Raw genomic sequence first — 15,162 nt, 5'->3', positions numbered from 1 at the left:
TTCACCTCCTCACCTCCAGCCAGCTTCTCTGGCTGCATAGTATTTTGTATAGTCAGAATAACACTGTATATGTCGTGCAGAAAGTCAGTATAATGACAAAAAAAACTTGAAATATCTGACAGCAGCTGCATATAGGATATGGACCTACACAGACTTTGTCAGACAAGCTGTCCTGCTATCTTTATTTTTGCAATTGGTTTTAGTTTGATCCATGAATGGGTTTGACAGAAGGGGTACAGTTAGTTTCCAGAATCCACCCTTCCTCCTTTATGATTGGTGGATTTTTGCAAACAGTTGCCAAAAGAGCACTTTGCCAAGCCAATCAGGAAATTTAATTTTTGTATGGAATGCGTCAGAATGAATAAATACTGTTTTTTTTGTTTGTTTTTTTTTTCGTTTGTTTTCTGTTTTAGCCTTAAAGCCTCTGCTCATCACATCTGTCGAAGCAAACACATCTGTGACTGTACAGACGCGCACACACCGAGTGTGAGGGATGAGGCTGATTTGAAAAGGCAAAATTAATTCAAGGAAGAGACCTTCATTTCAGCTTGAGTTTCTCTCATAAATAAGTTAATGGTAGTTAGTTCCACCACATGCTGTATTGTGATCAGCTGATGTATTTTGGCTCCTGTAGATAGCCTCTAATGTCTTGTTGACTCTTACTTGACCTAAGAATACTTTGTGGACATTTCCCATGTGCCACATTCGAGGTAATGGTGGTTCTTTTTGATGACTTTATGTGCATATATGCGAGGCAGCGCCGAAGAAGTTAGCTCACATTTTAAAGTAGTTGATTTTAGGAAGAATATCTAACAAGCAAAGTTTCCAAGTTGAAGTACTTCGCGATGTCAAACAAGCACCCATGGCAGTTTGTCGGTAATTTTTATTAAGTTTGCTCAAATTTGAGTCTCTCATATCTTTGATGTTTGCAGTTGAGCGAGAGTTTCACTTTTGACATTGGGTTAGGATGTTTGCCACCTTGAAGAATGTGATCTCTTCATGCACCGCAGCTGCAATTCAGTCCCAGACAGTGTCGCTTTTCCTACTGAACGTCGACAAATGAACAAGTTTTTCCACTGCTGCAACAGAATAATAAGATGTTGAAGTGGATGGGTTCAAATTTCTCTAACACTATCAGCGGTTGATACTATCAAACTGACTTCCTATTGTGTCCACACGTGTATTCCTAACTGTATAATATTCAGAGCTGCACAGAGCTATTTCAGTAGAGTGAATATCCTGTTGTTAAAAACACATTGAATCTTTTGTGACTGTCATGCAGAAGTTTTAAGCCACTCCACATCCCTCTTGACTTATGCATTGTTTCGTTTTTGTTCTTTTTTTGTTGTTGCTGTGCCTGTGCCACAGTACAAACAAGCAGCGCTGGTATTCAATGGTGTGCTTCATTTTGCATTGTGCAAAGTATCATGGTCCCATAATATGCATATTGTTTTAAATAATTATGTTTTTTGAGTAAACTTACTTGGCTTTATGTCTCTCGACAGATAAAGATATCGCATCTTTCTCAGTGAGGTTGTGAGTGGTCGTCGGCAGTAGTTGGTGATAGAGGGAGAAATGATGTCTGACACTGCTGATGACCTTTTCTACCTGTGATCCCTTTAATAAAAGTGTTCATATTAAAACCAGTCTTGCTCGTGCTAATCTGGGAGACAAACTGGAAGTCTAGACGTGTGTGTTTTTCTTCACGGTGGAAATATGATTCGCTAGGAACAGAATATGAAGAATTTTCCGAACCTCTATTCTTTCTTTACGAGTTTTTTTGTTTCAACAGGACAAAAGGACAACACAGTGACCAAAACCAGTTTATTTACAATCCGTAATCTATGAGCTATAATAAAAGTATATATGTTTACTGAAGGGGAACATATGCAGGCTTATGAGGACACCTTTCCTCCTGTCTCTACTTAGTGAGTGAATCGATTGGCTTCCGATGTAACTCGCTGCTTGTTACTGTCCCCGCAAACAATCCCTCCATTTTCGAGATCATGAGAACCCTTATGTCAGAGGATAGAGTGGCGTTGTGGGTATGACCGCGGTCATGGGAGCCGGCGTACGCATCACATTAGCAGCACAGACACATGACGGGAGACCAGTCAGGAAATGAAAAAAAAAAAAAAAAAAAAATGCATTAGGCCTGGCACTGACATTTCAGCCATAACAGGAGAAAAATGTTCTTTCAGACAGACAGACAGATGGACAGACGGGTTTATGAAAGCATCAACCAAAAGCAGTTTCATAAAAGATCTAGAATAAATGTTTATGTAACCAAGCATATCACAAAGCTTTATTTGTTGTAGCTCAGCAGTACAAACATTCCTGAGAGAACGCTATTCTGGTCATTCCGCTGACTGACTTCTTGCTGTTTACAGCCTCAACTAACAATCCATTATGTCAAACATACAACTTTGGTTATTATTAATTCCCTCTCAGGCCATATTCAGAGCACCATAAACACAACATTTAGCTGATACTAAATTGCTTTTCATGGGGTCTATTCATGAGAACTACATTGAGCATGCTGAGTCCATATTTCAGTTTAATCTTCCCGTTCCGTGTGCCGTGTGTTGCTGTGTAGTTGGTCCAGTGTATCCAGGCGTTTGTCATTCTCTCTAATCTCTCTTCAGCAGCAGTTGCTTTTCCTCTTGGTTGGTTTGTGATCGGCTTCTGTGCTGTCTGTGATCCCTGTGTGCGACACAAATTAAAAATTAAAAATAAAGAAAACACCTTTTACGTGTTTTGGCATTCAGAAGAACAATGTGAGCTCCAGTAGGAAGGGTTTAAATGATAGGGCTGACAATATTCTATATTTTTCCTATTGTCCAAGAATCGCATGAAAAGATCAAAACCAGCAATTAATTTATCCTACAAACGACATTGTCTAAAAACTATTAAAAGCAAATAAATGAGCCACACTGTTGTACTGGGAGGCATATTCCCTCATTACGATGACCATGGGCAACGTAGATCATTTTAAATTGATGTGGGATGCTGTAAATACTGGAGTAGTGGTCACAAAATGATTAAAAGCATAAAAAAGGATGAAAATCTGTCTTTTTCTTTCTAATTCTTGTCCTCCTTTTATTTATTTTTTTGAAAAACTGGATAATTTCATCCCTACAGGCCTCTAAAAATCCTTCAAATCAAACCTTAGAGGAAAAAAAAAATCACTTTTTGGTTGAACTCACGACTCCATAAGCTGTCATACAAATAAACACTGCTTAAAGGGTCCCTGTGAGGTTTTCACCACTAGTAGCACTATGACGCCACGTCTTTACATGTGGGTACCCATTTGGGTTTGTATTGTATACAGGCACAACGAAGCACGTGAGACGCACTCTGGATGATCAGTTCACGCTATTTGACCGATCGACACCTGGTGACAGTAACATGCAATCAAGCAAACTGCCCACAAAGGCAGTGACAAGAATGCTTGTGAGTAAACGTGGATGTAAACAATGCACAATTTTAGATCTTAAAAAAAAAAAAATGGGGATGGAAACACATTCAATATGTTTGTACGGCCTCAAAGTCACACACTCAAAGAATTTTGCTAAGTACCACTGACATTTGTTTTTTGTTTTTTGTTTATCTTCTGAATTTTTACAAGAAAACTCCACAGGGCATCTTTAATTTTGTGTGGTAACAAGCACAAAAGGTTGGGAACCACTGCATTAGAGCAGCATATGTGTATTAATCCGCAGCTGAAAATAGTCCCATGCAAATGCATTTTTTTCCCTCTATTTCTTAAAAATGAGACTATTTATTTGTGAACTGTTTTTAGAAATGTATAGTTTCAGTAAGTAGGAATGGGCTTGGGAAGGGGGGGAAGTTGGAAAGTATTGAAAAATTAACTAAATAACTATTTAGTTTTTTTCATGGGATTTGGTGACAGTAAGTAAAAATAAAAGAATAACACCAGCGTTGAACATAGACTGAAGTAATTCTTGGGCACGCGTTAGTCTTGAGAAAAAATGACTTAAATGCTTCAACTGCAACTGAAAGATTATATATTCCCCAGTGGGTTGAGAAAATTCTTAGGTTCTGAAATGCTGGATATTTTCAAAAATAAATCAACTTGAAGCCACAACTGACACCATTACTACGAACTTGTCATTATAAGACACAGTAGCTCCCAGAAATGAGAAACTAATTAGCTGGTAAATGAATCTCAGAAATACTCGAGAGTATGATGCTGCAGTCTGAATAATGAGACATGATGGAGTGAACTGACTCACTGATAATGTCACCGACAAGCCTCGACCCACTTTTCTCGAGCTCAGACAACACGTTGGCCTCAAAAGTCAGAGAGGCCACACGGAAGAAGAAATCCCTGATGCCATCTCCTGGAACAATAACGAGAGGGGGGAGAGAGTTTAGTGAGACAAAAAGTGGACAAAAGAAGAAGAAAGAAAGAAAGGAAGAGGATGGCATGATGACTGTGGGAGTCAGAGATGGGGATCTGTTCATGTTAATGTGTGTTTCACTCGCACCTGACTTTGCAGACACAGCCCAGTACTCTGCTTTGATTTCCTCAGAGAGTCTGATGGCCTCCTGCTCAATCTGAGCCAACTGATCAGGAGACTGAGGAGTGAAATACAGAGAGGACAGGGTGAATGGGAACAGAGAACCTGGGGGAAAGTGATGAGGCAAAGAACAAGCCTCAGGCCACGGGTCACTATAGAATTAGGCTCATCATAAACTAAAAGTGAGATGAAAAGTAAAATATTCAGAGGTGCAACAATTGGTCAATTTAAGGGATTAGAACTATGTTGATAATCAAAGCAGAAGTGTCGAACATTTGATTGCTCCAGCTACTGCATTTACTGCTTCTCCTTGTCTTACGTCGTAGTAAACTTGGTCGAACAAAACAAGACATCTCATAACATCATTCTGGGCTCTGAAAAGGTTTCATGGAATTTTTAAAAAACGTTTAACAATTAATCAAACAATTTTTAACCAATGAGCTTTAAAAAAAAAAAAAAAAAAGCCCTAAAGACGTTAGCCAAAAAAGTTTCTGACATTTTAAAAATGTCTGTAAAAAAAAAAAAATCTGTAAATGTAAATACTGGGTTTTCAGGGCTGCTACAAATTGTCATTTTACTTTATTTTGAGTTATATTACTTATTCTACTGTTTTGTTCTGTTTTCTTTTTTCAATTAATAATTGAGGCTATATAACGTCAGAAAAAAAAGTGGAAAAGAAAATGCCTATTACAGATTTCCAGAGTCAAAGATGATGTCTTTAAACTTCTTATTTTGTCCAACCAACAGTCAAAACCCCAAAGATATTCAATTCAAAGTTATATAAAACACAGAATAGCGTCAAATCCTCACATTCTGATTAATTTTTTTTATCTCTATCTCAATATTTAAGTAAGTTTTGATAAATTTCACCCACGCTAAGGTCCTTCTTGGTACCGACAAGGAAGAGTAAAACACTGGATGGGTCATTTTCCTTCATAGCGTCCTCTAGCCACTGCCTACACAAACAAACACACACACGCACACACAGTTACAAGTCTCCTAATGGCGTTTTAATGGCATAATCATTAGATAGTTTTAGACTTTACCTTACCTGGCATGTTCTAATGAGTTCACACTGCTTAAGTCAAACACCACTATAATGGCTGGGGAAATGTAAAGGAACAAACAGTGACAGAGGTAAAACAAGGCGCACGAGAAGGTGTCAGAAGGTCGAGACAACACTGTTTGATCATTTGGTTCAGTCAAAGGAGAGAGGTGCAATAAGACACTGTAGAGACGGAGCTAAATTCACCTTGTGCTCCTCTGTAATAGGTGGAGGCGATGCACTTGAACCGTTCCTGGCCTGCTGTATCCCACCTGAAATAGATCAAATGCGGATTTAATGGTTTTTTGCTGGGATATTTGGTGGAAAGGAGTGGGAAGAGGGTAAGAGAAGAGAGAAGAGTTGTGGGACGCTGTCATGTCCAGCAGTCATGATGGTTGTTTAAACTAACACGCACTGTTTGGCAATGACTATAGACTAAATTTCAGGAGTTGAGACCCGACCTATAGTCGGTCTTTTACAGCTATCAGCTTTATTCAAATAAGACCAGTGTCTACAGCTGTGCTAGCGAGTCCGCGAAGCTGTACGAACAGTCTGCAGTATGCTAACCTCAACATGTTAACATGCCACCAATGACAATGCTAAAATGCTGTTGTTTAGCAGGTACAAAATTTACTATGTTCACCTTAGTTTAGCTTGTTAGCATGCAAACATTTGCTAATTAGCACTAAACAAAAGGGGAATTTCATTAGTTTTGCAAGTATCTGGTCATAAAACAAAGTACTAGATTAATTAATAGTTTGGCCTGATGAGGCTGCTAGAGGTAAGGTTCAGGGATCAACGACGTTACCGAAGTTCGTCCAGGGAAATGTGAATGTTTGCACCAAATTTCATGGCAATCCATCCAAATGATTTTGAGACATTTCACTCTTCACCACGAATGTCAACCTCATGATCGCGCAAGAGGAAAAGTAAACTGACATCGGTAGGGATCATCCTCTGGGAATTATGAGTGTCCGTACAGACTTTCATGGCAACCCATCTGTTGAGAAATTTAAGCACCGTAGTGATGGAGCAACCGACAGGCCGACGTTGCCATCCACAGAGCGACGCCTGGCGTGATTAAAAAGCTCGAGGAGAAGAAGACGAGGAAAAGGAGACAAGAGAACTACAGAGAGTAAGAAGACAAATACTTGATGATTTACCAATGAAAGAGGGTTTTACAACCATGAAGATTCACTGATTCCCTTTGATCGGCTCATTAACTGTCCCATGCAGTCTGTCTCTCTGGGATAATAAAGCTAAAAATACATTAATTCAACACATGGGCTCTTACATGCATGACCGAAGCCGACATAGTGAAGGAAAAGATGTGTAATTTAAGGCCCACTAACAGTCTAAACAAGAAGCTTATCAAATTATCTAGAGGAGGTTATATAGTTCCATAATTATCTAATCATGTGATTTCATTTAGCCCACATACGCATTGTCCAGACATTCAACAACTTTAACTTCATCATGGTATCTGACTGGATGTTGGACAGGTAGCAATAAACAGACCTCTCTCACCCATTTGACCCTGATGATCAGTCAACACAGGAAATTAATTATTTAGTTTAGGCTTCGGTCTATAAACTGAGTTTTTCTCTGCGGGATAGCGACATACTTACAGCTGTAAACTGAAGGGAACACCGAGAACCTCGAAGCGCTCCATCTCAAAATCCACCCCTATGGTTGCCTTGTAGTTCTTATCAAACGCACCCTTACAAAACCTTACAGGAACAAGGGAAAAGTGAATGTCAGAAATGTCAGAAAGGTTTGCGGTGCCCAAATTGAGGCTTAAAGTTGATCATTTTTGACTGGCCAACATTTAAAAACAAAACAAAACAAAACAAAAACTAATGATTGACTTTTATCTACAGTCTGACGGTAATATCCTCATAGTCCTCAGCCTGAATGACATTTCAGGAGAGCTACTCCTAAAGCTAATGTACATAAACTGACTCCAGGTTCCTTATCTCACTCCTGCGTCATCCTGGAATTAACTCCCACACACACTCAGGGGAAAGATGATTTGGACCTCTACCAAGGAGAATGTGAGTCTCAGCTCTGTGTACATGTTGACCATGCCTGAGTCTTCTCTGTCAGTATGTGTGACTGAGCTCTACATCAGTACAGTGACAGACTTTTTTCTAAATCAAAGTTTCACTTTGACACTCGGAGCTTTGATAAAGTTACTGAACATCGCACCTTTCCAAGTGTTTCCATAGCATTGCTTCCATTTACCTGTGATCACTTAAGTCACCTGTGTACAAATCTTGTTTATTTATGTAATGTTGTTTTGAAACACGGTTCAGTTAAACCATGTTTTTTTTTTTTCAAACAAAACTTTAATGATGCTCCAAGCAATGCAACTACATACAACTAGAGAGGAAACCTTCAACAAGTTTTAGAGTCATAGTTCAAATCAGACTGAGGGCAACATTCAAAAGCCCATAATTCTTTAATTGATCTAATTATTGATGACTGCTTCTCACCTGCTGATCAGACACGTTTTCCCGACTGCAACATCTCCCACTACAATGACCTTGGCGACATTAAAGCTGGCAACAGAAAACCAAAACGGTCAGTTGTCATTTATGACTCCATACAACGTGAACCTAACAGCATGAAATACACATCAACATGATCAACAACGTGCGGACATCACTGCAAACAATTTGTACGTGTTGAAACCAATTAACCCCCTTAAATTTATGCCTCATAAGCCTCCTTTAACTTTTTATGTTCTTATTAAAGTGAATGTAAACAAAACAGCCTCTACCCTGATCCCACAAATTAAGGCACATTCAGAATGACTGAGGCATTTTAACTTTTTATAAGGATGATTCAAAGTTCGCATTCTGCACAGTTATAATAATCAAAATATAGAAGAGTTTTATTTTCCAGATTTTATGCACGCAAATCTGATGATGAACACACACACAAAAAAAAAAAAACACATTATAGCTCTGTTTTGACGTGCCAATAAGACTTAAGACTTAAGACTAAGCTTTAAAAAGTCTGAATCTGCACTGTGAGACGTACTGTCTGATTAGTTTAACATGCTGTGAGTAATTCACAAAAAAATATGGAAGGGTGCTATCACTGCAAAAACTAAACTGTCTAAACTGTTGATCAAAGCTGCACAGAAAAGGAGCAGAAGTGAAGCCGGTGGAGGTTAGGGCGGTGGAGGCTCAGAGACGAACCAAACATCAGCACAAAGAGTGAGTTTAATGCCTTTAACGGATAAGGCTGATGATATTCCATATTTTTCTCACGGTCAACAAATCCCATGACACGACCAAAAAAACATGAATGAATGAATCTGATTCACATGTTTTGTTTGTGTAGTTAGAGTCTGCTACAGCTTATTGTTGTTCGAAAACTCTTAAAGTTAAATTAGTGAGCCACATTGTTGCACTGAGTAACGGGTTTCTTCATCGTGACGAACGCGGGCGCCGAATCTGTATCAATCCCTGGCTGGAAACAGTCCCCAACAAATGCACTATTCACTCCTGTTTGAGTAATGTTCACAAAAAAAAAAAAAAAAAAACACACAGTGCCCAGCTGATTAAGGAGTTTAATGAGCCCTTCTCAGAAATAAAACTATACATTTCTGAGCAGTCGGTCAAGATCTTGCAGGAATGAATGGGTTTAGGTGCTGAAGACAGAGTAGGGAAGCTGGGAAGTACTGAGAGAGAGACATGTTAGTGTTGGTTTATTTTATGTGATTCATTAAAAATAAGAAAATATAGAGTACCACCAATCTTATCCTTTAAATAGACCACCAGATCAGTGTAGTCTTTTGGTTTGGCTGTGGTCGATGGCTGTCAGCTGACACAGCAGACATAGAATGACTAAGAGGGTCCGGCCAGAATTAATTTGTTTAATTTAAACACATGTCAGGTTGTGTTAAGTAGCAGGATGGACAGCGGCGTGTGATGTCTTATTAACCCTCCTGTGATCTTACCTGACCGTGCCTGCCTTCTGCGCCTGACAGACAGCCTTCACCTGTGGGTGGAAGCCATCTTTGGTGTGCAGCGCCGCATTTGGACTAAAACACTGCAAAGACAGTGTGAAGAAGAAACAGTCAGACACAGATAGAAAGTAATGGGAAAAAAAAACAAAACACACTGAACAGTAAGAGAAAAAGGCGAGGGAGGGTATACCGAACGTTTATTACCTGGCAAAGAAAAGAATCACAATATCCAAAAAAAAAGGAGAGGCAGCAATGTCCCAAACTAAAATCACCCCTGTCTTCCTCGGCCGAATCATATCTACTAAACTGCTGCTGCCCTGTGTGACAAACAGTCTGTTTCCAAAACTATCAGCTTTACATTAGCTATTCAAACATGCCTCGCTTTGATTTTGACCACAATAACGTCTGATGTGTAATGTCTAAAATGGATCCACTGGGCCTCATTCAGGGGGTGATACTTGCTCAGCTCGCAGATGAGCATTGACAACCTCTAAATGGAGGTAAAAGGAAAATATCACCAAGACTGGAGTTACAAGGATTTCAACTGCATTTTTGCAAATTCTCAGTCGTCAAATCGAAGAGCAGCGTTTGAGACTCTTAAGAGCCTCATCATCAGCAGTGACACTTTCAGTTGTAATTGCATAACAGAGTGTTTGTGTGTGTGTGTGTGTGTGTGTGTGTGTGTGTGTGTGTGTGTGTGCGCGCACATTACTACATTACTAACCTGTGGCAGCTGATTAATGATCCGGTCCTTCTTCACGGGTGGCAACATGCTACTACAGTGGATCAGCACACACACACATGCACACACACACACACACTCACTCACACCTTCAAGCTGCCACTTTCACTGACAGAAAACACACTTTTCATTCACTTCAAGACCACACACACACACACACAAACACACTTAACTTTTTTCTTTTCTTTTCTCACCACTCCTTCCACAAAACCAGGGAAGAACACAATTAATGTCTTTCAAGTTTTCCTGTAATAGAACAAATATCAAAAAATTAAAACGTTGGCCTCAGGATGAGCCGGCTGAACAGTAAATCCGATTTTCTTTGCTTTTCATTTGGAAATAAAAAAAATACAGTTTGCAGTGTTTGCAGCTCCCTGATAAACATCCATGGATTACCTAGTGGATTCTAACAGTTTAGATCGAATAACGGCGCAGTACTGTGCCATAGTTTTAGGCTCTTTGCGCGTTTAGATTCTTATCCATCACGCAGCGCCACCGGGGAGGCGTCTGATCGGTCCCAAATTCACCCTGCAGCATGACGACGAGCCCTGACATACAGCCAGAGTCGTAAGGAGCTATCCTAAGCAAACAAGAAGAACAGGGAGTCCTGCAACAAGATGGTCTGGACCCACAGAGACTCCATGATCCTCATGGAGCCAGTCTGGGATCACATGAAGAGACAGAAGCAACTGACACGGCCTAAATCCGTAGAGGAAATGTGGCAAATTCTTCAAGAAACAACCCACCTGCCCAGTACGTTGAAAAACTGTGCACAAGTGGACTGAGGAGAACTGGTGCTGTTTTAAAGGCAAGAGGAGGTCATAACAAATATTGATTTGATTTAGGGTTTTCCTGTTTACCGCACTTTGTGTGAACTTAATCGAATGAATTACTATACACTATTCCTAATAATAAACTATTCATAATATTGTTTTTGTCCTCAATTCACTTTTAGTGACTAAAAACTTTTGCGCAGTACTGTATAATCTTGTTATGTGGCCATAAGACAACCCAAATGCATTTGGTTTTTTTCTAAAGTAACATTTCTCACAGGCCTATGGTCAAGATTTAAGGAAGGTGTGGTTGAATGGAGCAGGGGGGGAGGGAGAAAAAAAACGTGATTTACAATCTCGGTGTAAAAGAAACAGTTTATAAATACAGATTTTTTTTTTTTTTAATTAAGTTTAGCAACTTTACCTGAAACTGCAGAATCCCGAGGGGCAATGCGATCTGGGTCCGGGGACGTGACGTGACGTGAAGTCAAAAGTCTGCCGAGAAAAACAAATGCGGAACAAAATGACGCCGAGCTGAGTCCCAGCAGTTTATCTACAGACGGACAAACCACGGACAAACAAACGGGCAATTAGTGAGACTCCACATGTAATTAGTGAAAACAACCAGCGGGTAACCTGTCAAACGGCGCCACCCTGCGGCCGCAGGGAACTCCCTCTCCATTTACCGATTACTTAAAGACGCGTGCGCAACCCCAAATATTCGTTAGCTACTTTTTTTTTTACCTTTTGAATTTTTGAAGGTTTTTGAATGTATTCTTTTTTCTTAATTTTAATTAAGAAAAAAATTAAAGAAAAAATTCAAGTGCCCCCGAAGATACCTAAACAAATCCCTTCTTACCCCCCATTATGTGTGACTTTCTCCCTGCCTGCTGTCGTCTGACCTGCCCCTTTTCCCCACCTGGCACACGGTCTTTCATAGAGGTCCTCAAGGAATGAGAACAGTCACTCGGTGTCCCAATTGAACCACGGTCTAATTTGCAGTAATTTTTTTCTGTTATTTTAGGTGGGGAATGTAAATTTAGTAATTTATATACCGGTACGTAAACGTGCAAAATGAACCGTAAACAGGAGGAGTTTAGGTGGCGGGTGAGTTTGAGTAGCGCACGTCGGAGACGGCCCCTGCTGTTCCCACTCCGGTGCAGCAGGTGGCGACGGGGCGCCTTTCCACGTCGGTTTGTACGTCTCTACGTCGTATTCCCGCGACGCTCGGGGAGAGTTTAAAAACGTTCCCGAGGACGTTAGCGCTCCTTTTCGTTTCGTCGGTCGTGTCCGCGGCAGCGCTGCACGGCTGCGGTTTTAACCGAGCTTGTAAGAAGAGTGCAGCAAATGAGGGGGACAGAGCAGTAACTATTCAAACAAGGCGTTAGCTTAACCGTCGTTCGAGTCTGTGGTTGAAACGTGTTGTCTGTTGGCTGCAGCGTAACGTTAGCGTTGTCAAGGCAGGCCTCGAGCAGCCACGTGGAGAGGACTGAAAGATGGAGAGGAAAGGAAAAGTGAGATTTGGTGACTTTTTCCAGTCTCACTTGGCCAGAGGGTGCGTGTTGTTTTATTGCAAAGATCTTCTATGATTTCGTTTTGCTCCTGCAATCTGGGGGTGTTAATGGAAAATCAGACGGGCTAAATATCGTTACGTGTCGTAACAGTGTGATTAAAGCTAAAGCCATGGCTGCAGTTGCTTCCTTTTTTGTGTGTGTGAATTAAAATTAACAGTAATGAGGATTTAATAACTGTACGGGTTTAGAAATGTGGCATTTGATTATAAATGTGCCAAATTTTTTTTTTTAAATCCCAATTTACACATAAATATTTTTGCTAAATTAAAAGTATTGGTTCGGTAAAGTCACTGGTAGTAGTGTTGGTAGTAGACATATCTTTTAATTTTTCTAAAACTTGTTTTCCCTCAGGTGGACTTCAGTCTGGCAGCCCGTTGCAGGAGTTTAACGAATGCTATAATCACGTCGTCATGACGTCTCGTCGTGTCCCTGGGAGGAGGTGAGTGTCAGTGAAGTCAATCCATCCATGTGATGTCTCAGTGTGCCAGTGATGAAAACTGTGAATAGGAAGTGCCGTCTGATGCGACAACTGACGATGTTTCTTGATCACTGTTCTGAGCTTCAAAAAAAAAAAACTGCATTTGAATTCAATCTCTCTGTACCGTCAATGGGACTTAATTGTTTTTGTTTTACATTTTTACCACAGGTCGGAATGTACCTGCTCAGGATGAGGGGAAAGTCGAGAGTGAGGTTGGTTTTAATAATGCACTTTTTACTCAAGTAAAACATTAAATGTAGTGATGAAGTCTAAACTGAAAAAGCTGGAATTACCGGCAGATTGTTCAGTGGTGTGTCTCGGTTTTCTGAACATTATGATTCAATTCTGTTAACCTGTCAAAGTAAATGGACTAAGTTTCAATGTTAACAATTCAGAACCTTGTCGTTTCCTTCTCTAGCTCAAAAAAAACTTATGAGCTGCCATAAGACGTTGAGCGCTGGAAAAAACACCCGCTAATGATCAGCCGTTGGAACAATGGGTAAGTTAATGCATCTTCATCAACGTGGTGCTTGTGTAAAGTTTTGAGGTGATAACCTTGATAATGAAATGCCGTCAGATGCGAGACACCCTTTTCTGAATCTTGCGTGCTTCTCGACCACTTATCTGAAATTGCATTTTTTTTTCTTCTCTTACAAGTTCCCCTGCTGCACTGCGTACGCTCCCAACTACAATGGCTGACTGAAGAGGATTCATTTTGTGAAGGTGAGTTTGCATTTTCTGCCATTAAAAATGGCAACTGGCAGCTTCTGTTGTGATGAAACCAAAACTGATATAGCTGGAATTACCGGCAGATTGTTCAGTGGTGATCAATAGTTTTCTGAACACGAAAATGACAATGGCAGCTTGTCTCTGACTTCATTGGTGCTTGTTTTTTCACCATTTTGAATTTCGTTCTTGCTTCTCAAGGTTGAACTGGAAGAAGGATGGTGTGCAACCGCAGCTACACCTTTTGAGATGGTCTTTGTAAGTTCATTTTGAATTTTAGATACGCTTTTATTTTAAATATAGTCAAGCTTTTTTTGAGCTCACCATTGTACAATGAAAAAATGCCTCAGTACTTTGTTGATTGGGACACATGAATTGCACACAAACTGCTTCTGCATGCTTAAGCAGAGATCAACCGGCAGGCTTATAGAATTCCTGATGATTGAACAGACATATCACCAAATGAGTGATTAACAGCAAACAAGTCGTTTCACAGTTGACATGAACCTTTCAAAACTGCAACGTCAACTCAGATTTGTCGAGATTCCTGGTCATCAATATCAGACATTTTAAATCCAACTGACTCCACTTGACCTGGGGCTAGATCAAGCAGTGATTCCAAATCCTCCAACTCCTGCACTTACTGCAGTTTTCTGTTTGTGGTGACACACGTTTTTCACCGTGTGTGTGTAAAACATGATCCTCAAAGTCAAATCAGTCCTTAAGTCGTAAGGTTTGTACCTGGTCCAAAGGTAAAGAGTTCACTTTAACTAGAGATCAATTAAGTTTGGACACATTTAATCAAATACAGGTAACTGTGCCAAATACTGCAAAACTGTCAATACAAGCACTTTGATTCATGTTGTACAATGGGGAGTTAATTGAAAAGCTAATTTGCCCAGAGGCAAAAATAATCCAAGTAGCGTGGTCAGTGATGAAAACCTGGAATAGGAAGTGCCGTCAGATGCGACAACTGACGATTGTTTCAAATCCATCTTTCTGAGTCTTTAAAGCTATGCTTTGCAAAGATTTTTTTTTTTCCCAAATATTTGTCTGTTTTCAGTTTTCCATATTTTGTTCTTATTACAGGTGTCACTGCCAGTCTGATCCTGTCCCCCGAAGTCTGCTGTCGAGTGAAGTTGACAGGTAGCTTTTTAAGCTGTAGTCCACAAATAGCTGTCGTCCATTGTTGTGATGAAACCAAAACTGATATAGCTGGAATTACCGGCAGATTGTTCAGTGGTGATCAATAGTTTTCTGAACACGAAAATGACAATGGCAGCTTGTCTCTGATTTCATTG

The 15,162-nt window shown here is 40.1% G+C and overlaps 1 protein-coding gene, 1 long non-coding RNA gene and 5 other non-coding genes across 11 annotated transcripts; 6 read left to right on the top strand and 1 right to left on the bottom strand.

The window, feature by feature from the left end:
* Positions 1-2,144: 2,144 nt before the first annotated feature.
* Positions 2,145-12,258, bottom strand: rab34b (RAB34, member RAS oncogene family b). 4 transcript variants are annotated; one of them, XM_040151352.1, is made up of 12 exons: positions 11,943-12,258; positions 11,508-11,578; positions 10,293-10,444; positions 9,560-9,651; positions 8,085-8,150; positions 7,218-7,319; positions 5,797-5,861; positions 5,596-5,647; positions 5,419-5,500; positions 4,512-4,602; positions 4,257-4,364; positions 2,145-2,703 (listed from the first exon to the last, which is right to left on the bottom strand). In XM_040151352.1, exons 3-12 carry the CDS (start codon positions 10,338-10,340, stop codon positions 2,642-2,644), a joined length of 768 nt encoding a protein of 255 aa, XP_040007286.1. In that variant the 5' UTR covers positions 10,341-10,444; positions 11,508-11,578; positions 11,943-12,258; the 3' UTR covers positions 2,145-2,641. The 4 variants fall into 4 exon arrangements, with proteins under 4 accessions (XP_040007286.1, XP_040007287.1, XP_040007289.1 ...); XM_040151353.1 differs by having other exon boundaries at positions 12,003-12,258; XM_040151355.1 differs by having other exon boundaries at positions 12,139-12,253.
* A 2-nt stretch (positions 12,259-12,260) lies between these two features.
* LOC120803057 lies at positions 12,261-15,046 on the top strand. Of its 2 annotated transcripts, none has more exons than XR_005709284.1 (7): positions 12,261-12,597; positions 13,009-13,096; positions 13,304-13,347; positions 13,554-13,634; positions 13,793-13,858; positions 14,063-14,119; positions 14,951-15,046. It is a non-coding gene; the product is annotated as an uncharacterized LOC120803057 (long non-coding RNA). The 2 variants fall into 2 exon arrangements; XR_005709283.1 differs by having other exon boundaries at positions 12,262-12,638.
* On the top strand, positions 13,141-13,212 carry LOC120803188. The gene has a single exon (XR_005709305.1). It is a non-coding gene; the product is annotated as a small nucleolar RNA SNORD49 (small nucleolar RNA).
* On the top strand, positions 13,393-13,466 carry LOC120803192. Its single transcript, XR_005709309.1, has one exon. It is a non-coding gene; the product is annotated as a small nucleolar RNA SNORD65 (small nucleolar RNA).
* Positions 13,906-13,979, top strand: LOC120803195. The gene has a single exon (XR_005709312.1). It is a non-coding gene; the product is annotated as a small nucleolar RNA SNORD65 (small nucleolar RNA).
* Positions 14,789-14,866, top strand: LOC120803187. Its single transcript, XR_005709304.1, has one exon. It is a non-coding gene; the product is annotated as a small nucleolar RNA SNORD49 (small nucleolar RNA).
* Positions 15,047-15,050: 4 nt separating the features above from the next.
* Positions 15,051-15,124, top strand: LOC120803193. The gene has a single exon (XR_005709310.1). It is a non-coding gene; the product is annotated as a small nucleolar RNA SNORD65 (small nucleolar RNA).
* Positions 15,125-15,162: the final 38 nt, after the last annotated feature.

This window comes from Xiphias gladius, chromosome 17, assembly GCF_016859285.1.
Source record: "Xiphias gladius isolate SHS-SW01 ecotype Sanya breed wild chromosome 17, ASM1685928v1, whole genome shotgun sequence".
NCBI lineage: Eukaryota > Metazoa > Chordata > Actinopteri > Istiophoriformes > Xiphiidae > Xiphias > Xiphias gladius.
This window is presented reverse-complemented; position numbering and strand designations above follow the sequence as displayed.

Bases quoted from the DNA above. Each gene is read 5' to 3' on its own strand.
- rab34b (XM_040151352.1), bottom strand. From the start codon at position 10,340: ATGTTGCCACCCGTGAAGAAGGACCGGATCATTAATCAGCTGCCACAG. The intron at 4,603-5,418 runs GTGGGTGAAATT...TTCACTCCTCAG, and splicing joins GTACCAAGAAGGACCTTAGC to TCTCCTGATCAGTTGGCTCA. The intron at 2,704-4,256 runs GTGAGTCAGTTC...TGTCGCACACAG, and splicing joins GCTTGTCGGTGACATTATCA to GGATCACAGACAGCACAGAA.